Here is a 24814-nt window from a genome sequence, read left to right on the forward strand (position 1 = left end):
GTGCTTCTGAAAATCCCTTTGTGGTCTGGTATAAAGGGAAGGCATCATTATTGATGGGGAAAACCAAAAAGCAGCAACGACAATCCATCTTCAGCACTGCACACAGGCACAGGAGAAGCACCTAAACACCTTTAACAGGGTGGAAATTGCAGAAAAGTAAACGAAGCAGATTTATGGGATGGCCCAGCTGGTGAGGGGCCCACTGTCCCAGACTATGCCTTTGGGAAGGCGCCATCCCAACCCCATCCATGTTTTCAATAATCTGCTGCTGGGGAAACACTGACACCAGTACTTATCTGCTGCTCAGAGGAGAACAGCAACCTCCCTGTGCCAGCCCTGAGAGCTGGTGGCACCCATGGAACCCCAGAACGCCAGCAGGGCTTTTGCAGAGAGCAACACAAACTCACTGGGGGCGAGGAACAAGAGATTTCTAGAAGATGAGGAAGTAGCAGAGTCTGGACAAAGTCACTGGGTACCACCTGGAGGAGTTTTATTCTGTACCAACTGTATTCAGGAGACCAGGATGGGAGGGAGGTGAAGTTCCACGTGTTCCACATCAGGACACCTGAGGTGTCTTGCTTGGCAAATTGAAACCCGTTTATACAGCCTCAAAAAAGGTAAAAACAAGGGAGTTGGGGCACTGCCCAGGCTCCCCAGGGAATGGTCCCAGCCCCAAGGCTGCCAGAGCTCCAGGAGCGTTTGGCCAGCGCTCTCAGGGATGCTCAGGGTGGGGTTGTTGGGGTGGCTGTGCAGGGACAGGGCTGGGCTGATGATCCCTGTGCGTCTCTTCTAGATCAGGATATTCTGTAGTTCCATAATCAAATTCTACTGACTGACACACTGCACCTTCAAAGTATTATAAACTATTTTCCCAGGTACCTGTAAGAAGAAGAGGTGCCTGTCTCTCAAAATCTAACTCTGTGTTATTTCCAAGCAATTGGAGAAGTACAGGCAGTGCAAGGCACACACCCTACAGCACAGAAATCTGGTGTACAGGAAGCACACAAGCTCAAGCCTGTATTTCTTCCTTGGAAATCCTTGTTTTCCTTACAAACAAAAATCTCAGCTGCTATGGTAATATAAGTGATCCCTGGGTCATGGTTGCTGTGTATATCATAATAAAGCTGGAGAGCAACTGGGTGAAGGAATTTGGCTGTTATACAAGTGTTATTTTACTGAAAAAAAAATTTGAAGGAAAAAAACATTGAAGGAAAGCTACTTTGGTGAACTAAAATCCATGTGGAAGATATTTATGGCATCTGTGGTCATTAAGCAAAAGGAAAAGTTGAAGCAGCCCTTGGCTCTGGGATACCTCCCAGACATGGGCAGAAAACCCACCTGTTGGCCACATGAGCCTTGACTGGGGAATGACATTTCTGCAGTGGTATTTGGGAACTTGAGGATGTGACTGGCCATAAACATTAAGCTTAAGTGAATGTTCATTGAACAGAATGACTCGAGTGTATACTTTATTCAAAAGACATTGGCTTGTTCCTACAAGCCCACGGATAACTTGCTTCAATCCTACAGACTGGTTCTTTCCTGTGCATCAGCTGTCTTCCAGAGAACAAATTATTTTTACATATCTGAATTTATAAAATGATGAGTTTTGATCAGAGACTTTCGCTTTTATATTATTTTCACACCTTTTTAGGATGTATAAATGGAGTTGGAAGGGCACTGTCAGCAGAGCACTGCTGCCATCTTTCCTTTGGATGACAATGCACCTCGGTTTGTGTTTTACTAAAACATAACAAAAAATAACAAAATAACTCAATACTGTAGCATGTGGCAAAATACAATCCAAACAACAGATGTGAAAACCAGCCCAAAGCTCTCTTTTAATTTAAAATACTACCCACTTCAAAATTAGTCTGCAAGTTTTCTAGAATAATTTTGAAAAGTCTCTTCCACAAGATTTTTGAAGGTAATTATTTAAATCTATTAAAACCCCAGGTTTCTCTGTAAAACCAGATTTCCAAAGTAGCTCTGAAAACAGATATGGCTCAAGTAAGTTTTTTTCTGAGAATCACAGCACGTAACCTCCACTAAATGCTCCTCTAAGGAGTGAGTGCCTCCCTGGGGATGTGTTTTCTGCCTCTCCTTTTCCAATTCACTGTATTCATTTGTTTCCTTGAGGAACTCCTAATTTTGTCCGACGTGATAATAGAACTTTCTAGAAGATCTGAATGAATTATTTCAGTCCCTCCTGCAGGCAGGTGCAGGTCAGTCCATCACCCAGGGCAGCGAGGCACATCAGTGCCTGTGCCCAGGGCACCATTTGCAAACTGTACAAGAGTTAACAGTTCAGATCTAGCTCATAAATTCCCATTCAGTGTTCACATGCAGAGAATCTCATCCCACCCCCTGCCACAGGCAGGGACACCACTATCCCAGGGTGCTCCAAGCCCTGCACAACAAGGCCTTGGACACTTCCAGGGATCCAGAGGCAGCCACAGCTGCTCTGGGCACCCTGTGCCAGGGCCTCCCCATCTCACAGCCAAGAATTTCTTCCTAATATCCCATCTAACCCCTGCCCTTGTCCTGGCACTCCAGGCCCTTGTCTCAAGTCCCTCTCTGAGTCTCTTGCAGGTTCCCTATAAATTGCATCTGCACCTTTGCTGGGCCCTCAGAGCTGGTGCTCAGACCACCCCCCCCCCAAGGGCCCACAGACCCCATGAGCCCCCAGCTATGCTCAGCACAGGGTGCAGAGGTGTCCCATGGACTCTTTACCTTGGGCCTCCACCAGCCTGGGCAATTCTGTAGCATGTTCCACCTCACCGTGTTGCACATCCTCCAGATGCAAACTTCCCACGATTCAGTATGGGGAGGAAACTGTAACATCCCTCTGTAAGATGCTCCAAAACCCATGTCAGCAGTAGCCAGACTTTTGCAGGTGCAGAGGTCCTGGCACCCAGGTGTGCAATGTGCACTTACCTTTGTTTTCTGGAAGCTTTGTGTCTCATTTAAACTATACAGATGAAGTGCCCTATAGCCAGGCACCTTTCTGAGCAGTACATCTCAGGCTTCAGAAGTAGATGTCTTCAAAAGGCTCTTACTGATGGGTTTGGACTGGGTGCTAAGACTTTATTAGTTTGAGTCAGTAGGTGAATCCCACCCTAAATTACATGTCTGAGCAAGAGACCTATTTTTAGAATCCTGAGCTTTCAAACTCTAGAAGGCCATATTTTAGTTTTCCCTCTGAGCCAAGGACTTAGACAGGAAAGAACAGTAAGGCAGAAACATTACACTCAACCCATAACTTGCTGTTCCACTTACCTGGCCATTTCACCTCAGAGATCTTCTACGCACTGTCCTTCCTTGAAACACAACAAAATGGGTATTTGGCCATTCTCCTCCTTCTTTCCCTTTCAATATTCCTGGAGTCTTCAACCATCTGCAAAGCAGGATTTTAAACCAGATTCTGGTGCTAAAACATTGAGAAGAGCGGCACCATGACCCCAGCTTCAGAACACTGTGTTGTCTCTAGACATCTCACTCCATTTCTCTGTCTTGCTTTCTCTACCCCAAGCAGTTACTTACTTTGACAGGCTGCAGTCACTAGAGACAGACAAAGCACATGTTCTTTGCACTTACAGCCTGGCAGACATCTGCTGGTGGTGTCATAGCTCAAGCCAGGCTAACTTCCACACAATTCTCCTCGTAATGCCAACAAAATGTGAATCCTGACCTTTAACTGTTGGTTTTTACTGCTCATGTAGCAAGTGATTCTTCCCCATAGGATGCAGCATCCACCCAGTTGCTATTCAGAGGTTATGAGCTGCTCTTCCATGCTTCCCTCTAACCTGAGCACCAATCTGCATTTCCTAGACATGAAGCCTTAAGTAGGAAATAAAACATCCATACGTATCCTTCCAATTACCCACTTGCTCACAACGAGTTACCAAAGCAGGTAACTCTGTTCTAATTCACCCTCTCACCTTTCCAACCAGGTGGAAACCAAACACACAGAGAAGTGCTCAGGCTCTGGGTTCACCTATGGACCTGAATTATTTCATCTTTTGAACCCACAATCATAAAACCTGTTTTTCCCCTCATGATCCAGCAAAGGCAGGAGCCAAGGTAAATCTCAGCAGTGACACAGCCAAGCAGCAGAGAACATAAACAACCTGGTGAGTCCCAATGCTTAGGGTGAACACCACGCGTCCCCCAGCAGCTCTCCTGGGGCATTAAACCCCCCAAAATTGGTAGATGTAGAACAACCAGAGACAGAAGAACCGTGCAAATAGGGAAATATGAACAATCAGGACTCCTCTTCTGTTGTCCATTGCACCCTCAAGCACTCAAACACAGCTGAAAAGAAAAAGCACCCACCAGGAACATCCGTTGCTGCCAGTGCCAACAGCCACACGATTCCACCTACTCTGAGTCAGGCTGGGGACAAGGACCACATCATGGTGCCCAAAGCAGATGGCCTCGTGGCAACGCCATGGTTTGTAAGGAAGAACCCAGGGCTGGGTGCCTGTACCAACATAGCTGTGGCAGTGAGCCCAGGGCAGAGACAATCTCCTCCTGTATGCACAGCTCATGGGGCCGCCCCAGCTGTACAGCCCTGATGCTCCCGGCAGCCACACACAACAGGGAAGCTCTGCCCTCCTCACCAAACCACCCCTCAGCTGGATTTCACCTGCAACCATCAGGAACACACTGCTTTAACCCAGGATTGCAAAGATTGCTCTGAGGAGGATTTGATTCAGTGACAAGCCCCACAAGTCCTTGGCTGGCTCTGGACAGCAAACAGCCACATCCATCATCACAGCAGAGCCAGCACTCTGGCTCATGCTGAGAAACATGTTGAGCTGGTCAAAGTTGTCAACAGCAGGTTTCTGGTGTGCACAATTCATTCTCATCACTGCATCATTACCCTACACAACACACTCACTTCCCTCATCTCCCACCCCCATGAGGAAAACCACCAAATTGGTCAGCTGGTTCCCTGTCCGAATAAACAAGGCAGAATGGCTCAGTTCAGCACAAACACATATCACAAGGTTTGGGCCTCTCCATCTATTTCCTCATAAGCAAAAAGAGCTCAACAGCAGTGCCACATGCTGCACCTGGGAATGGGACATTGTCCTAGGGTGACATTATGGTGCTTGTATCCCCAATCGTGTGTTCTGTTTATGCCTGATATTATGTTCTGTGCCTTCAGGACTGACTCTGAAAGTGAAGGATTGTTTTGTGTTGTTATCAGCCGGCTCACCTCCCCCCATGGTCTGTGTCTAGGAGAGGCTTGGCTGGCTTGCTTTCAACTTTGCCCTTGCTTTTGCTTTTGCTTATTAGTTAGTTTAGCTAGGCAGTCCAATTTTTACCCTGGACTGTTTTTATTTTCCTTTTCCCTTTCCTGAATATCATCTGAACCTGCTCCAGACCGGGACCTGGGAAACACCAAGAGTCTGCATTTTGTGACCTGCAGCAGCCATTCCCCAGCACTGGAGACTGATAGCTGGGCAACCACTCCCAGGAGAGACTTTCTGAATTTGTCATCTCTTCAGAACAGTGAAAGAGTTTTGTCATCTGCTGTTGTTTTTTTTGTATTGGGGAGTGTTTTGCTTGTTGAATAAACAGGGTTTTTTTCCACTTCTAAGGACATTCTTCCTGAACCAGGTGGGGGAGGGGCTGTGGGGGGTTTGTTTTCTGGGGGCTCCTTCTGGAGGTCTTCTCCCAAATTTGCCCTAAACTAGGACAGACATCCAAAAAGCTTCTCTACTCCAGCTTCTTTGGGAGAAAGAATTCACTATCTGCCCATTCTGAGCCTCCTATGTCATCTGTGTGATCAACCCCTGAACAACAGATGCATCGAGGTTTTGAACTTCTCATCAACAGCCTTCCACTGCATTTTCATAAACAGACAAGCGACAATATTGCCAGTAGACTGCCAAATCCTGTCTTGGAAGGATTTCCCTACTCCCAGCATTGTGCATCTCCCAGCCAAAGGATACAGATGTAAATGGACTACCCAGCAAGAAGGTCTTCTGGAGAGCTTCAGTCTTGCGTCCTAAGTTGCTACAATGCACATGGCTGAGCCTACAGGACTCACATGGACTCTCCTACTCCCACAGGCCCTGAACAATTTGCACTCAAAGCTCCCTCTCACAGCTGTGTCCCACATCCCCGTTACCCCTGTCGTAGCTCCTGAACCTGTCTGTGCACTCCTCTGCATCTCACCCAACCCACACTCTAGGCCAGAGCATTTACACTGCTTCTGCCTCTCCAAAACCTCTCCTCATACAGGAGAGTGGGAATAAGGAAGTCAGGGAAGAGCTACAGCATCTCTCCACAATTTCCAGCAGAGGATGCCATAGCACATACATGATACTTCAACATAGGTAAATGCTGAAAATGCATCCCAAAGATCTGGGAAATTAGTAATATCCCACCAGCTGAAAACCTCCTGCGAACCCTTCCATGCTGCCTTCCTTCTTTAAAGCAACTCCCACCCTAAATTTCCTGTATTTGTAACTACCAAAGTTTATTTAGTGGTATCCAACACCGTATCAAATGCTTTACAAAAGTCCATGTAAATGGGAGTTACTGAATTTTAAGAATCTATTTACTTACTATTCCCAAAGTAACTTACCAAATTAATTCTTCTGTGACAAAACATATTTGAACATTTTCATTTAGCTCTGTATCTTTAAATTCTGTTATTCAGAATTTGAAGCATATAGCTTTAGAGTAGTTTTTTCACCATGCCTTGGTGGAATGGAGCCTCCTCAGTTCAGAGTCCCCTGGAAGAAGCTGTCACAGCCCTCATTCCCTCCTTCAGCCCTTTGCAGGGATAAGTGTCCTGTCTATGGAAACACATGGAGCAGCAGCACAGGGATCAGTTTAATGGGGTTGTACCAGCCCATGCCATACACCCTTAAAACACATTTGTCTGTGATGTGCAATTTTCCACACATGAGACACTGCTAGGAGGGACAAGTTAAGAGGTCTGGTACTTCCTACCAGAACTCTGTTCAAGATCACATCTCTCCTGGTTTTAGCATGGCCATTACCTTGCAGGTCCTTGCACCTCCATTGCCCAACCTTCTGTAACTAACACGCCACATTCTCCCTTCGGCTGAACATGGAGCTGCTTCCTTCCCCACTTCACAACTTACAAACAGCTCATTTCCTTCCTGACCTTTGAAAAGTACCTTTGGTTTCTCACCAGTCCTCCATTGCTCCATTTACTGTGATTTTGATACCTTGGTTTGGATTTTTGCCAGTGCAGGCTTTTTTGGCTTTTGCCAGGTACATGGACCGATGATCACACCAGCAGTTTTGACTAAGAAGTGACTCCAAGGACTGTCCTTCACATCCATAGTCCACACTCTAGTCTAGCTGGCTTTTCAGAATAATTAATTCCTACAGTTTTCTTGAGCCCCCCAACTGACCCCAAGCACAATCCAGTGCACTTTTTGATAAAAGTGCCATATTATGCAGCCTGATCCCAACCCTTTAATTGCCCCTTTAGCATGGCTGGGGAATGGGGACTACAGGGGAACCAGATCCAAGAACTGATCCAGGTTTAAAGGAACCACTGGCAAGACTTATCTTTCTTTTAATTAAGGAAATGCCTACTAACAGTTTTATCAGCTCAAGTAAGATGACGGTGGAGGGTTGGTGTAAGATGCTGGACACTGGAGCAACACCAGCACCTAAAACATATCCAGAGCTCACCTTTGGAGCCTTATTTACATCTTCAAACACATTTGATGATGATGACTATTATGATTATGGGGTTTTTTTTTTTAGGACCTCAATATCTACAATCTTCTAATACAAAAACACTTAAGAAGCTGCACCACGTAACATTATTTTAATAACCCATTAAGCTTTCACACAGGATGAAAATGCACCCATTGCAAGGAATTCCTCCTCCATCTCCAATAAAGAACAGCAGATGGTCAGTGCCCAGCTGACACCTCAGTCAGCAGCACTGCCCCACAGGCCCCACTGCCTCCCAGCTGTAGCACATAAACTACAAAATGCCGAAGTATTTCTGAGCAAAATCACTTCATCCTTGTCCAGGTTAGGACATCACACCTCTTTCTCTCCTTTCGTTTGTGCAGCAAATTAAGCAAACCTTCTGTTAGGACTAGATGCTGTTCACCATCCTCACTGAGCAAAGGGGCTGACACAGTTCCTATCAAACAATTCCCTATCCCGCACTGACCCCTACGCCCCCAACACGGATCCTTCCTGTCATGTTTCACAAATTACAGCAGGCTGCCTTAATCTCACCAATTCAACAGGTCTGTCCTTTTCTTGGTTTATTCCTTCTTGGATACAACCAGCTCTCATTATCCCCTCACCCAAACCCAGAATGGATAACGACAAAGAAGCTGGACATCCAATTCCACAGAGTGGACATTAGAGATGTTCTTCTGTAACATCAAGATTTGTCATATGAACGTGGAAAGACCAAAATCAGGGCAAATATTCCATTGCAAACATTCATTCTTCAAGGCCCCCAGCAGTCCAACAGAACATGCCCAGGTGAGCACAGAGCACCAAGATTGGAACAGAAGCACAAAGCTTCTCAACCAGTTTCCATCTTACAGCTCTTGTTCTGCCTTTGAGCATCACTGTGTTTAAGAAAGATAAGATGCAAATCAAGGCAGCCAGAATGCTTCCAGAAATTATTACAGTGTTTTGGAGGCACTACTGCCCTGGAATAAAACACCTGGTACAAGTCTTTATGAGCTACCTGAGTAACTGAACAAGGCACAGACATCACAGTGAGTCAAACCTGAACTTTGTGCTGTTCAGAAAAGCAGCTCTGAACACACTGGAACAAAGCTTTGCTATGTTTTATCTAAAAAAGCATGAGCAGCCCTGATGTCCCTCCAGGAATCCAGTGATGGGGGCAGAGGGGCCTGGCCACGCAGCCCAGGCTATCGCGCCGTGTGCCGTGGCATGCGCAGTTCAGCCACTGCCATCTCTCTAGAACCACAGTCCTTCTTGCAGCTGAACTGTCCTCCTTTCTCCATTCCTGCAGTAAGAAAAGATTAAAATATTAAAACCCATGGAATATAGTAAAAACAGAAAGGGGGAAAATACAGAGTAAGGGTGGCTTAAAACTAAATCACTGATTTCCGAAGTCACCGACTCCCATGGAATGACAGCACTGTATCTCACAGGGAGAAGGGAATGGGAGGTACTCCCTGAGCAGCAGTGACATGGTATAGTACATGACCACTGCTGCAAAACACTGAGACACAATATACAGATATGGCAGTTTTCCAGAGTTAGATAAATGTGGATGTTAAAATTCTTTCTAAAATGGGCATTAATTTTCTTAAACTTCCACAGCTCGCTCCTCACATCACTGCAGAGTTGTGACCAATGCCTTAGAAAGCTTCACATAATCTTGTTTTCTTAAGGACATACATCTCTGCACTGTGCAGGATATGGGACAGTGCAGGTGTGCCATTTCACATGTGCTATATATAGCACCTATACAGCAGAGACAGTAACACACAACTGACAGGTATGTGCACCTACTCTAAATGTATAAATACAGCCTACACGTTTTATTACACACAGGTATTACATGTGTGTGTGCACACACATACAAATGTATATGCACTCTGTGTCTCTTGAAAGATGAAAAGCAGAAGGAACAAGCTGGGATAGAAAGGTAAAGCAGGATACATGGTCACAAAAGTGTTTAACCACAAATTCTGCAAGTCTGGTTAGACCAAGACCAAACCCCTGTGTGCCAGGACTAAGAAGCACAAGCTACTTACCACAGCTGTTCAGGGGCTGCAAGACAGCCTTGGAGTCCTGCTAGTGCCTCCTCCTCCCATGACAGCAGAGCTGGAGCCCATGGCAGGAAACAGCTCAGCACTGCTCACACTGCCCCAACTCTGCTCCCAAGTCAAACCACTCCTGCTCTGCTCTCCTCTAATGAGCCTTCTCTTGGGGCAGAATCTGTTCCAACACATTCAAACAGTAGGTTTGACAGGTTTGTTAAAGTAGATTTAACAGCTCCTCTGATCCCTACTCTGAGAACATAAGAAGTCTCAAACTTCTGACAAACTAGATTCAGAGTCCCATTTTGTTCATCACTGTTTCTACACATAAATATTAAAAAAAAAAGACAAAAAAGAAAGTGTGTCACAGTGCAAAGAGCAAAACATTGTGATTTATTCACCTTCCTCCAGCTGCACAGGTAACACATACGTGTAAAACCACTCCCAAATGTTCCACTTCCTGCTGTCAGTACAGGATGAAGCAGAGGACAGTTTAGGGAAAAGAAAGGCAGTTTCAAAAATCAGGATTCTAAAGAACAGGAGGTATTTAGGGCCCCTCTGACACTGAGCTGGGGAAGCACAAGGGGAATGAAGGCAGAGGGGGATGGCAGCCAGGCTTTCCTTAAATAGCTGTTTACTGCCACTGCTGGGACAGAATCCAGAGCAAGTGTACTGTCAGCATGACCCAGGACACTTCTTACAGTCATATTCTTCCGGGTTTTTTTAAGGATAGGAAGTACAGAGAAAAGGGTTCAGACATATCGGTTTAACACCTTTTTTCTCCCCACCTCCCTCTTTCACTGTTCTGGAAGTGAAGGGGGTGAAATTGGGAAGCAGGATACCACAAGAGCAGAGCAAGGAGGAGGAAGAGTCAAAACCCAGGGAGTCTGTCAGGAATTCTGCAAAAAACAGAATTCTGCATTAACACCCTGTCTGGGTGTTAATGGGTCTACACGAAGTTTTTTTGTTTGCTTTTAAAAAGAGTCACTTCTGAGGGGCTAGAACTTCACATGGCTATGTCTGTGATAAAGCTTTTTGGAATTTAATGTATTTTTTCCGTCACAATTTTTCATAGAAGAAAAGCATGGAAAATACCATAGCGGTCAAAATGAACATGAGCAAAGTAAACAACATAGGATGAACTCTGGTGGGAGCAAAAATGGAGATGGTGTTCCAGCACCATGCAGAGGAAAATCCAGGAAAGGTCTAAATCTAATGAAGCATTCCTGAATACACCAGATGCTGCACATTCAACAATCCACTGATATAATGGTAGGAACAGAAATTCTCACTTCTGCTCTTTACCAATTTAGCTCAACAAATAATTCCATATGGTGAACAGTGCTGAATTGAGAAATTCCCATCACAGAAAAAATAACTGCAAATCTAAAAACTCCCGAGTTGGAAGAGATCCTGAGCTGAGGCAGCATTGCCACACATTCCATGACATCAGACATGAAATACTATCTATATCTCTTACTTTACATCACTTTTCTCAGTAAGTCTTTAAGAGAAAAATCAGAGGCAATGTCTCAAAAGTACAACAATTAGCTCAGCTCTCAGAGGGATTATTTTTGTGACTAAAGGACAGGAGGCACCTGCTGAAATGCAGCAGGACAGATTTCAGGTTACCAAAACTTGTTTTGGTGAAGAAAGGACTTAAGACTGGAACACAGTCTGTGCAGAGCTAGCAGGGTTATTTATGTTCCTTCAACCAAAAGGACGTGGTCTCAGAAGCATTTCTGGAAAACACCTCTTACAGAACCTCCTCCAGAGTTTTACCTGCGCTGTCTGTCCTTGTCCTAGATGGCAAAGCAAGATGTATTCAATTGCCATCTGTAGAGGTGTGGCAGTTATCTTCTCGTAATTGGGCAGTTTTTCTTTATCTCTTCCACAAACCAATCCTCCCTCCGGGGAGACACCTGCTGCTAATGGGCTATTGAATGTCCCTGCGTGACTGATGAAAGTTATTACAGCATCCCATTGTGAGATGCTCCGCCCAGAGGGAGGAGCCAAGCATTCCTACCTGGATATAATCTTGAGTTTCTGGAACACCAGCACGGCTTTTCCTGCACTGGATTTCCCAGAGGAACAGCTGCCTCTTCCACTGCAAGAAGACTACACCCTTTTCTACAGGATCACTGCTCCAACAGAACCACACCTGACACTCCAGGAGGACTGCAGCCACAATTCCAATTGCACTGCTACCAACACCCTGACCCACAGGGTGTCAGGTTGTGTTCTGACTCTGTCCGTGTTGTTTTGGTTCACTGCATTGTTTATTTTATCTTTTTATTTTCTTCCCTAATAAAGAACTGTTATTCCTGCTCCCATATTTTTGCCTGAGAGCCCCCCTTAATTTCAAATTTATAACAATTTGGAGGAAGGAGGTCTACATTTTTTTTTCCGTTTCAGGGGAGGCTCCTGCCTTCCTTAGCAGACATCTGTCTTTCCAAACCAAGCTCCAGCCTCACCCAAGGAAACAGAGAGCCTGACCTACACTGATGGAATCACAGTTGTTAGGTTGGAAAAACCCTCTAAGGCAATCAAGCCCAACCATCAAGCTGGCAGCACCACCATGTTCACCACTAGCCCATGACCCCCCGTTGCACAGCCACGTGTTTTCCTTTGGAACACTTCCAGGGATGGTGATTCTCCACTTCCCTGGGCAACCTGCGCCAGGGCTTGACAACCCTGGCATAATCTGCAGAAAATCTTCATCCAATCTAAACCTCCAATGGGCCAACTTGAGGTGTTTCCCCAGGAGCTCCCTGAAGTTTCACTGCACATTTCTGAGTAACTGAGCTTTGGGTTTGGTTTAATCAGGAAGAAACATGTAAGATAAAGACAACAATTTTTTTCCTGAAAAATAAAAAGGAAACTAAGCCCCTTCTTTTAATTCCATCTTTCTAACAAGGCCACAGGTTACAAAATCTTTAGTGGAGGAACCTTGATTGGCCTATTCCTGAACACAGTTCAGATTCTTCTGAAAACATGTCAAATTCCAAACTGCACAATAATAATCCAATTCCTGCAGGGAAAAAAAGACAAAATATGAACAATTAAGTAAAAGCCTAATTCTATTTTGAAGTACATCACCCTTCAACAGGGCTCAAGTAAAAGCATCCCAAGTATGTTCCAAACAAGTGCTCAACAAAACCGGCCATGCACATGTGGTAAAAGTACAAAAACTCCTTTGCACTATTAACATAGATAACGTCATTTAAGTCTTAACACCAGTGTAAAAGATCTATGAGTTGTTTCATTTAATTTTGAAAATCCATATAGAAAACAATGTTCGTAACTCCATCCACAGGATTCTACAAAACTGCTGCTTCATCAACAAATCTTTGAACTGTTTCAATATGAAAACTTCATTTTTTTCAAACTGCTCAAAAATCATTGCAGAGAATTTCCAAGCACTTGAATTGAAGCGCAACCAAAGTATGAACTTGGTACATTTTTGCAGTTATTTCTAAAATAAGTTAATTTACATAAATCATCTCAAAATAACACAATGGGATTCAACTTCATTTTAGACATTTGGAAAGCAGTGTCATACTTTATTTAAAGTAAACCCATGTAAAAACAAAGTTTAAATGAAAATGGTACCTGAAAAATAAATTATTTGATATAAAACAAATCAATAACTTAAAAACACGCTAAATATACAAAATGTGTAACCATATACTGTACAGTATGGAAAGCAATTGATAAAACCTTCTGTCCCACAAACAGATTAATTTATAAACAAAAGATTACATAAGTTAAAGGAAAGGAAATCAATAAAAAGACTAGAAGTACAGTATTGTTCAAATTACTCATCAAATAAAGGTTTATCCCAACTTATGTTTCAAAAGTCTCAAGCCATTTTCTTCTCAATGACCAAGTGAAAAAGTTCAGTCATACCACTAAAATCTTGCTCAAAAATGTTTAGAAATAAGGAACAACAGTAGGAGAATATTGAGATTCTAAAATGTGAACACAGAAGCAATTTTCCAAGGTTTCAGGTGGCAGTTCTACCATTACTGTTTTCCCATCATTAGCAACAAAAGAGAATTTCAGTGCTGAAAACTCCACTCAACAGAAAAATATTTCTAAAACTTTGTTGCTGTTTGATCAAGTGTGATCTAGAAGGAATCTCCAGAGCTGAATGTCAAACCCACCCATGGGTGGTGAGTTATGCTTTAGAGATCATAAAGACTTGGACTGGCTTTAAATCATGCAGGATGACAAAGCAACACTTTGAGTTTGGTTTTGTTTGACTACATGAGACAACTACAAACAGCAGCCACTGAAATGACGCCGTACCTTATCAACCTACAAGCGGACTCAGAAATTACCGGTGATTTTCAATCCACTGGTTGTCATGGAGGCACCGCCTCTTCCAAGCGAGAGGGAGGGAATTGAGACCCTTTTTATGAACTCCACATTTTTCATTTTTTATATTAGTAAGGAGAAGCCCAGTAATAGTAAATATAATAATCAGAGAAAATAATCACTGGCCTCTTGAGCTCTGGATTTATCCATTCTACTGTGCTGAGCAGCCAACCTTGAGAAGCGTAGAGCTCCGTTAGAGGAACTTGCCGAAGGCACAAAAAGACTCTCCTGCTTCCAAATAGAGATTAAAGTACCTCAGGTGACAAATTCAGCTCTTGGAAAATAAAAATAAAATGAAAAAAGGACAAAACACAAGTGCAGCTCCACTCAGGGAGCTCAAGGGGTTGGTGTTTCCTTATGCTAAAGGTGTATTTGGTCCCTTCTCTCTAAAGCTATTTGTAGATGCCTAAATGTAGAAATGTAACAATAAGGTGCTTCATCAACAGTTATAAAGGACACATTTCTTCATTATGGAAATGAAAAATACGGTGACCTTCTGACAGAGGCAGCCTCTAGACAAACTTACGCTTATGTGATTGAACCAGGCTACCAGTAGCTCACAAGAGCTGTGTGATAAAAACCTCCCACAAACTCCAACCTTCTGCAGGCAGAGCTATCAGAGGAGCTACTTTGAATAAACAGTTTATCATATGACCTGTATATTGTGTTAGATTTGTAAATGTGGGGACATTCTCCAAGTCTGTTTTTTTAAAGCACATGTGTAATGATAAACTATCCAAAAAGGACCTTGAGTTTTTGCTATTTAAAACACACTGAAAAAAAAATCTCTCCTGAAATATTTGAAGAATTTCTACTTTATTGACCTTACCCAGAACATTAAAGCAACATAGAATTGTAACAAATATTGAAGGACCTTAAGGACTATTCATTTTCCAAACTCAGCTTTAAAATAATGAATCACCTTTGCAGTTAGTTCATCATTTTGGTTCTGACTGCTGGATATTCTTTCTATAAATGATATCAAGGTTTTTTTTTAACTTTTTAAAAAAGGTATTTAACTGCTTTGTATAAATAAAATTACTGCAACATCCAATCCCCCTATAAAAATAGGTGTCCTTTCCATGCAAACACCCTTTGGTCATCTGGACAAGAGCAAGTGACCACACACTGACCAACCAGCGTTCACTGCGGTAACAATTTATCCTGCTCCAGTGACTTGTCTCTGGATTTTCCATGGTTTTCATACTCACATGATACAGATGTACAAAAAAACATATCCAAGCAAATGGAAGGAAAAGCTGTGCAGCCACACACACCACTGTGGTGATGTGACTTCTCCCCTCACCCTAGGAGCTGGATGCTCAAGCCTTTCCCAGTCCCAGAGCCAGAACAGACACAGGGACTGCAGAGGAAGGCTCAGGAGGCAACAATAACTGTACTGGCCAGTCTCTGACAGGAGAGTAGAGCAGCTCAAGTAAATCAAATTTTATGATAATGCAGCTTGAAGAATAAAATAAAACAAATCCAACACTTCAGTGCACAGACACTATCTAATAAGGAATCACTAGAACTGGACACAGTGTGCTGTTCTGATTCTGCTCATGTCTGGATTTCTGGTGTTGCCATCCCCTCACCAGAAGGATCTGTATGTGCCTTTGCCAGCTCACACCAAGCACATACAAAGATTCCTCTTCCATATTTATGTGGGATTTGCCTGTCTGCTAATGGTTAACAGGAGGTTTATAGGTGATGAGGTTCATGGCCAGCATTCTGCACAGAGTGAATTCCATTCATGTGGACATCTGGGAAACAAATGCAGTAATTCCCCTCAGCATCTATACGTGAGACCCCGTGACAGCAGCATGAACAACTGTGTTTTCAGCAGGAATTACACCTGGTCCTTCAGAAGCTACACCGGGGTCTGTCCCAAGAGACTCAACCTACTCTAAAGGACCCCAAAACACTCTAATCTCAGCTGTTCCTGTAGCACATCTCACAGTACAGACCAAAAAATTCAGGTCTCCAAAATCTGATTATTACATCCTAGTCCAGCAATGAAGACTTTCTAGAACTCTCTACCTCAATGAGACCACTGCATCTCATCAGCAATGTGAGACATCTGCTTTGAGACAGCCTTCGGTTCTACAAAGATCCTGTAAGCACTTACTGATAGAAGCATCACCTGACAGAAACACCTGGCTTCCATCGAATGGATGGATGAAAAAGCAGAGCACTCTTTGAGAATTAAGAGGCCAAAACCTCTCTTGAAACAGGTCTGTTCAAGTGAGAGCTTCAAAGCAGTGTGAGGAGGAAAGCAGTTGCTTCTACCTTTTGGGCAGAAAAACTCCTGGCAGATGTTTTGTTAAAATTTAGTTTCCACCCCTAGAAGCTTCCTTTTGGTCTTTACTAGTAGGATGCACAAGCCTTTTGGTTTAGGACCAAAAGAATTAAGAATACATACACAATTTTTTCTGGACTTCAGGTATTTTTGCCAAGATTTTATTGACTGTTAGAATAGCACAGATCACACGCTACTTCTGGTATCAGCTCTGGATATTAGCAGGAGTTTTTCTTCTTTTCCTGACTTGAGCAGCAGTGCTTTGCTCATACCAATTGCCTGAAAATTATTATCAGAGCAACTATCAAAGAAAGCTGGAATCAGACCTTTCCTAAAAGAGATCGTTGTAGTAGCGGTACAAAACCATATCCTGCATTTCCTTCTTACTCAGCAAAAAATGAGAGATGGAAAAAGAGGGAAGCAGTGGAAAAAGAAAGGAACAGTGATGCCAGAAAGCATCCAAGAGAAGGGGGTTTTTGAGAAGTGGCAGCACAGCAATGTGCTGCTGCCATGGCCAGTGTGCTTGGAACCAGTACTGGTACAGAGTCATGTTTAGGGGTCACTCGCTGGAAGTCTGAACCTCCACTAAATATTGTGATAAACAGCACCTCCCATTTTAGTTTAGCAGCAAATTTATCTTAAATGGAATAAAGCAAGAGAAAATGACAAGAACTGAATGACTACAGCCCACTCCTGTGGAACAGGACAGTGCAGGGTTCAACAATGATGGGACACATAAGAGAACTCTGCACTACACAGCTTTAACTTGGGAGAACCCCCAGAAGGCTTCCCAAGCTCTCCTTGTACGCAGAAAGGAAATAATAATTGACGTGATAAATGGATGGTGATAAATTGGTGGAAGGAAACCTCTGATAGCCAAGAGCAGCTTTGGGGGGTGGGAGTGGGCTGACTGCTGTGTCACCATTCCACTGAGCATCTCAAGAGATGGGGAGGGAACAGACTGGCAGGAGAGGCAAGGTTGGATGTTTTAACAGGAAAAATCCCACCTGCACTCACTGCACACAAGCTCAAACTCAGCAGGAGGCTCTCGCTGGGCCAAGGCCTATCTGTAGGGTTTAGGTATGTCCTGGGCAGGTCCAGGAACATCAGCAGCTCCCACAGGTCCTCCTCCCTGGAGCTGGGCACCAGCTCATCCGCATGTGGAAGCTGAGGGAGCCCTCAGGCTGTGCAGATCCCATGGCAAGGAGAGGACAAACGGCGGCAAGCACGAGGCAAGGTCAGCTGGGGATGGAGTGAGATGAGCAGGCAGCATGGACTGGCCTCTCGAGTTTGGAAATTAACTCTGGGGCTGGTAGAGATTCAGGCAAAACAAGGAGACACTGCATTAAACTGTCACATACCTCATTTCCACACCTGCTCTACCTACATAAGCACCAGAGCCAAGTCTCTAGTTGTGCACAGCAGCTCACACACCTGTACAGGCAGCATCAGCCTTCCCAGTTTCCTACCCAAGCACACCTGAGGGTTACATCAGTCTGTGACACACATTTCTATGTGACAGATTTATTGTGGTGCTTGTTTCAAAACTCTTTTTCTTCTACTCATCTGTCAAAGCAGTAAATTAAAATTCTCTTAAAGCAGAGCTACAGTTCCTTAAACAGCACTCTGAAAGCTGGACACTTTGTGCAATACTTAGCAAAAAAAAGAACAGAAAATAAAAAACAAAACAAAATTTGAGCAAAACAAAATCAAATTTAATGTTCTTAAATGCAAAAGTAAAAACAAACAAAAAACACAAAAAAGCAAAAGAAAATTAACAGAAACAGAACAACTCAAAGTTTCAAGGCAGTCTGCAGAAAACCTGGGGGATTAATCTTTAAATCTACAAATCAAAGGGGTTTTTTGGTTAATATCTAACTTGCAAGTTGTAAGTACTTTTCTGCTGAGTGTTCAGTAAGTAAAGCTAGTTGTCAAAACAAAATCCTATTAAAATAGAAAAACTAGCACTCATTAGAAGGGATGCGAGAAATACAATGCTCAAATGTTTATAACTGGTTTTTCTTTACAAAATAGAACTGCCAAAGGAATTCCAACTACAATGATCTTGGAAAATGAGTAAGTATCTTGCTGCATTATAATGTACCAGTAAGTAGTGCACCATGCATTAAATATTTGGACAGAAGAGATTCAGTCTGATAAAGTAGCAACATATATTCACACTCGCTTTTTTGGAGTTTCATTCTGACTCTGAAATCTTCCTGGAGTTTCTTTGAAACTCTTTGGTCCATTCCTCTCAAAGTGGGCTTTAAAAGTCACATTTCTAAAACCTGTGAATTGGACAGCTTGGCCACTGCTCAGTGTGCAACTTACCTCCTCAATGGTGTTAAAAGTTAGGCTGGCATGCTACTACTTACAAGACCTTGACTTTTAAAAGCCTGATCCTCAACTAGACACAGAGTAATGAATATTAATTTATCAAACAATTTTCTGTCAACTAAAACATTAGTATTTCTCAACTTTTCTTCCATACTACTGAAACTGAGGGGGAACAAAAGGAGAGGGGGATGGGTAGGAAGAACAACATAAAACCAAAGAAAATCAATTAATTCAGCCTGATATTTTTCAGAAAATTCCAGTTTTTGCAGACAACATTCAATGAAACAAATGTTAGTCTCATAAGTGAAAGCATGCTTCAATTTTACCACCATCCAGAGGGTCTAGTTAATGCAACCTACTTAAGATTTCAGGGGATTTTTAACATGTTTTAAATGAAATAACTTAAAGGAACTTAAAATTGGTCTAACATTGTGGGATTTCAAACATTTGAACATGTCAGTTGCATCCCAGAATATAAAACCTTTTCACTTCTCATTTAGACTAAGACAAACACTTGTGAAAATTGGCGCAAAATGAGTTTTACACTAACAAAAATGTTTCAACTTCTGTCACTCCATTATCTATTCCATACAAAAAGCACGAGCAAGTTATTTGTGGGACTTGTTGGTTTTGAAGGAAACCTGTAAGATTTTGTCCCCCAGGCGGTAGCCATTAAGACTTGCTATGGCCATTGCAGCTTCTTCATAGTTTGTCATGGTCACAAAACCAAAACCTTTGCACTTGTTGGTGTTGAAATCTCGAATAACTTTCACATTGGTAACCGCACCAAAGGGGCCAAACATCTGCCAGAGGATTCCCTCATCAGCATCTTGACCAAGGTTGTAGATGAAGATACACCAGCCAGAAGATGCGTTTCCTGGAACATTTACACCAGAAAGCCCACTCATGTGATCTACACCCATAGGAGAGAACCTAGCAAATAAAAAGCACAATATTTCATGTTCAATTAAGCAAATTAACTTGAATGGGAAGCAACTGAGAATGAATATTTTATATACGGCACATCAAAACCGCCACATAAATGTTTCCCCATTCAAATTGACAATCAAATTGACAGCTGCCAGAAAAAAAAAAAGTTAAGTATTCCAACTGATTTAACAACAGGGAGCTATCCTTAGAAATAGGCAAGGAACAGGCAAGGCAAGATTACATGATCACTTTCCCAGGGGACCTGGATGGATGTCTGAACTCAGCCAGGCTGCTCAGTGTCCAGGGCATTGCTGCAGAACTACTTGAGTTCAGGGGCACGGGCAGCACCTCCCCAGAGGCCCCAGACACCCCCAGGCATCTCCCACTTATTTCACAGAAGGAGATTTTTTTTCTTACCCATGCTCCTTTTCTTGCCTTTAAAAGAACGTGTTGGGAAACTCTTAAGTCAAAGAGTTTCTTTGGGTTTGCTGGGGCAGGGGATAAGTGTTCTGGGTTCTTAGGAGTAGAGATTGTATTAATTTCTTCTTTTGTGAAACAGAACAAAACCTACTCCCTTTTCACCCAAAGGCAGCAGGTGCAGGCAAACATTCCCAGCATGAGCAGACTCAGTGCAGTTTTATTATTCCAGTGTGCATGAATGGTTTTATTAATTTTTCCAGGAAAACTCAGATCAGACTTTACTGAACTGGATTTTTAAAATCACCTACCCACTCTTCCTGAATCCTGCCTCCTTCACAATACCTCAGCAGGATTCATGCATAACAAAAAGCAAAAATCTTCTCCTTTTTATGTCTTGTTTTGTATTAATTTCTTTTCCCTATAACCCACATTTCTAATTCCCCTTTATTCTATTTCTGGCCTACACTCCAGAAAATCAAAGCTTCTGAATATTTTAGTGCAATATTAGGGTTGCACAGCTAAGCACTCAAAGGCCAGGAAATGTGGAAGTTAAGGTCAAAAACTCACTTTGAACCCTTGTGCTTATTTATTATTTAAAAATATGAGGTCACGTGATCATAGAAATATAATGATACTATACCAGGGGTTCCCAAATTGAGGTGTACCACTGGTGATTTGCAAACCCCTTAAAAGCGGTACACGAGCTGCTCTCTGCCAAGAGCAGGGCGGTGGCAGATCCTGATTCTCTGCTGACCTGGAGGAAACAGGGAAGGGATGTCTGGGCAGTGAATGCTGCAGTAAGTGCCAAATGCTTCCCCTCTGACTCTTTCTTGCCCTGCACCAAGGAGCTGCTGCTGCCTTTCTTGAGGAGGGAGGGCTCGAGGAGTATGGGGAGGGAAGGAGCAGAGGAGTGGCAGTGCACACTCACACACACCCACACACCACTCTGCACTCACACTCGAGAACCATTCAGTGCCCATCTCCCCCAGGCTCTCTGGTGCTCGGAGCTCACTGCCTTGGACACCCGAGCTCCTGGACTGTCCCATCCCCAGAACAAGAGCCACTCCATCCCTCCCTCGCTGCTGCTCTGCAGCCCAGGGGCTCCTGGAGCACAGTGGGACACTCCTGAGCTGCAGCAACTCACTGACAGCCAGCCCCAAGAAAAAACAAGTTTGGGAAGCCTTGTACTACAGCCAAACTGAAAAAGCAGTTAGAAGTACCACAAGGTGAATGAGACATACCAACCCGTGTGATCTGATGAGGTGACACATCTGATATTTCTTTTGGCTTTGTATAAAAACACTCCTGTGCTTGCATGCTTGATACACTTACTTGTTCTGACAGACACCTTCAGTTCTGTAGCTTCTTTCCAAGTGAGTAATAATCTGGTAGGATGAATTTATCTTAATATCTGTCAAGTTTCCATCTCAACAGATCACCAGTCCTGAATCCCTTCTCAAACCACTGAGCTCAGAATTGCCTGATGTTGGTTCCAGCAGTCAGTATAGCTCTGCCCCTACCTGCTCCAAAGGCTCAGGCTCTGCCCAGGAGCCCAGGTAACACCATATCAAGGACTGCAATCAGTTGTAAAAGAGCAACTGGTGTTAAATGCAAGAAAACAACAAATCTAAATGCTTATAACAGACAAAATAATTTGAAATAGCAAGTACTTTTGCTCTTTAGACACACTTATCTTCAAACAGATTGCCCTCTCTTCCTGCTTTGACTCACAAAAATGTTACAGGTTTATTAAAATACCCAAACAAAACAGGGTAAAACCAAACAAGTGCCCTAAAAGACTAGAAAAGTAATTTCAAAAGAAACCTGTAGGAGATACTATTCAGCCAATCTGATGAATCTCTGTTCTCACTCTGCACAAGAGGGACCCCAGATCTCTCACTCAGCTCAGGGTAACAGCCTGCATGAACAGGGCTGGAGCAGCTGACACACAGCTCTCTGTTCCTACCAGGACAGATTTTTGTGGCCACGCCAATTTAAGATAACCTTTAGGAAGTTACACTTATTAAGGATGTTTAAAAGAATGTCCTCCTATGGCAAACACAAAGGCCAACAGAGATCCAGGATGTTTCAGAGAAAGTGGTTTTAAAATTCCTTTAATATTGTAACTTGAACTATCTCAGTCTTAGCACACTTACAGCTGGTGTCTTCATTTCTGTTGAAATTATTTTTATATTGTCTCCTCCACATTGCTTTTTCAACCCTCCCAAAGAGTCTGTAGCCAGTGTTATTTGTGGATGGTTCTTTCAAGCCATGCTAACCTAATATGCCAACATCTTGGGGCATTGGTATCAACAACATTGTATCTTCCATCATAACTCTTTTTTACTTTATAAACTTCATGTTTCTATTAATGACCTTTTGCTCCCTCTGCCATTAACAGACTGCTTCATTTAACAGATCCTGAGATTAGTTTAACTCACTGGAGATGTAATCTCAGAAATGACACTCCTGAATGAAAGCAGTTTCTTTTTAGGTCTATGCAAATCCTGTAAATTCTTTTCATACAACCACAGAAACGCCTCAGTTGGAAGGGACCCACAAGGATGGAGCCCAACCCCTGTCCCTGCGCAGCCACCCCAATAACCCCACCCTGAGCATCCCTGAGAGCGCTGGCCAAACGCTCCTGGAGCTCTGGCAGCCTCGGGGCCGGGACCATTCCCTGGGGAGCCTGGGCAGTGCCAGCAGCCTTGGGGGGAAGAACCTTTCCCTAATATCCAATTTAAATCTCCCCTAACGCAGCTTTGTGCTGGTTTTGCTGAGCTCTTTTCCCTGTACTCTGAGGACACTTCCCTACCACAGGTGGGTAGGCAGCACCACAGGTGGGATGCCAATAAGCAGGAACATTAGTTTTAATACCAGCTTGTGTTGCCATTGCACTTGAGCTTGGCAGCTTTTTATTTTTTTAATAGTTCAACAATGAGTAGGAGCTCAGCTACACTGACAATGTCCTTCTGACAAGCAACGTTTTCTGCTTTGTTAAAGACAGAAGAGATCTGCTGCTCAATTTTTTTGAGAACTCAGTGACACAAGCTCTAAGGCTGAAAAAAGTCAGGGTGTTGGGTCAAACAACCACGTAAGGAACAACAGAAGCAACTGGGGTTTCACTTTGGGGTTCTTCCAGAACTCTGATGAAATACTACTCTGGATGAAATGGTTTCTACTCAATACACACAGCTTGCATCCAAATTACAAATTGGTCTAAAAACTGAAAATTTAAACAATTTCACTGGAGTGAAACCAAGCAGGTGTACAGGAGCTATCTGAGCAACCATATCACTGACAGGGTTAAACAGTCTTCTTGCATTTCCCCTTGCATCAAAGAACTATCAGAAATGGCTCAGGCATTCGGGGCAGAACTCATGGGCTGATACTGGTAGAGTTATGCCCATTATAGGAACTGCGAACTGGCTCCAACCCTGAACAAGTCTGGAAGCAATATCAGCTGAACTGGCAATAACTGAGGTTTGAAAGAATGTTGCTCTACTATGAAGCTCTGGTGAGTTGCAAAAGCACAGGACTTCCAGGGGCCCTGAGCAGCCTCCTCATGCTTCAGGAGCTAAACCCCTCCATTTCATCACAGTTCAGCACCTGGAGATCTGCTGTTTTCTTTAAGCAAACAATCTTACACTCTAAAGAAACCCCTGCCCCAGATGTTTTATCTGTCCTCCAGACACAACCCCATGCTGTGGCATCATTCCCTCTGGATGGAACAGAGAGCCTGGGTCTTTGAATTAGCCCAGGAATCCAGTGGGACACAGCTCTAAGACCAGCTCCTGATGTGAGCCACAAACACCACAGGAACTCAAAAGGATTAAAAAAACATTAAACAAAGGGTTGGAGAAATATCTGTAGGAAATTAATAATTACAAATTAGATACTAAAGGCTTAATCTTGGATTTACAGGGATTATGATGAAATGAAATGTAATCAAAATATCAGGTTACATATTCGACCTCTGTGGAGCAGAGATCACAACTTTAATTTATACAGACTGTGGGCTCTGTGGAAGCTGCTTATCCATTCATCATGTCTTGTTCACTACCAAAACAAACAAGACTCAGTCCAAACTCAGGTTCCTGAGCTTAACCACAGCATGAGTAATCACAATTCCTTCCGTTCAGCATCCTTCGAGGAAGACAGACTCACTAGAAGAACTTGCAGCTAATGCTAAAGGTGGGAAGAAAAATACAAAGAGTTGTGGGACAGACTTGATGATATTGGAGGTCTTTTCCAACCTTAATAATTCCATGACTCCATGGTGTAATCATTGTGCATACGTGTACAGACACGCCTGCATGAGTGAAGTAGAAAAGGAAGCTTTGTAGTTAGTGTTGGAGTTCTCACAAGTCTGTGACGAGGCAGAGATGAAGAGCTTGTAGTCTGCAAGTCAGCTGGGGGCTCTTGTATCCAAAGCGTCTTCCTGAAAGCACAGCCTTACCTCAAGTGCTCTACTCTGACCTCTGCCAGGCTGTGAGACCCCAAAATCTTCAGCTCTTTCCCCACCAGCAGGTCTGCCACTGGGAGCAGCAGCCAGCCAACGTGTGCTGACAAACAAGCACTGGGCAAAGACATCCAGCAGGACACAGCTCCCAGGGCAGCAGGGATGGAACAGAGACACAGAACAGAACATTTTCTTGCTCTTAACCCCCATTGTGACATC

General features: G+C 43.5%; 1 protein-coding gene and 1 long non-coding RNA gene across 8 annotated transcripts in view; both read right to left on the reverse strand.

The window, feature by feature from the left end:
- Positions 1–7823: 7823 nt before the first annotated feature.
- ELAVL1 (ELAV like RNA binding protein 1) overlaps positions 7824–24814 on the reverse strand; it is a 50546-nt gene continuing 33555 nt past the window's right edge. For 3 of the 7 annotated variants that reach the window (XM_053965632.1, XM_053965633.1, XM_053965631.1), the window contains 2 exons: positions 20774–20887; positions 18140–19716 (listed from right to left, as the gene is read on the reverse strand). In XM_053965632.1, the coding sequence (XP_053821607.1) occupies positions 19392–19716; positions 20774–20887 (439 nt within the window). In that variant the 3' untranslated portion in view covers positions 18140–19391. Of the gene's footprint in view, positions 9005–9761; positions 9946–12020; positions 12799–12829; positions 14376–18139; positions 19717–20773; positions 20888–24814 lie in introns of those variants that run through there. The other 4 variants (XM_053965637.1, XM_053965638.1, XM_053965636.1 and 1 more) reach the window with 4 other exon arrangements.
- LOC128800465 (uncharacterized) lies at positions 24095–24793 on the reverse strand. The gene is made up of 2 exons (XR_008434980.1): positions 24593–24793; positions 24095–24321 (listed from the first exon to the last, which is right to left on the reverse strand). It is a non-coding gene; the product is annotated as an uncharacterized LOC128800465 (long non-coding RNA).

The sequence above is a fragment of the Vidua chalybeata genome, chromosome 27 (assembly GCF_026979565.1).
Source record: "Vidua chalybeata isolate OUT-0048 chromosome 27, bVidCha1 merged haplotype, whole genome shotgun sequence".
In the NCBI taxonomy this organism is placed as follows: Eukaryota; Metazoa; Chordata; class Aves; order Passeriformes; family Viduidae; genus Vidua; species Vidua chalybeata.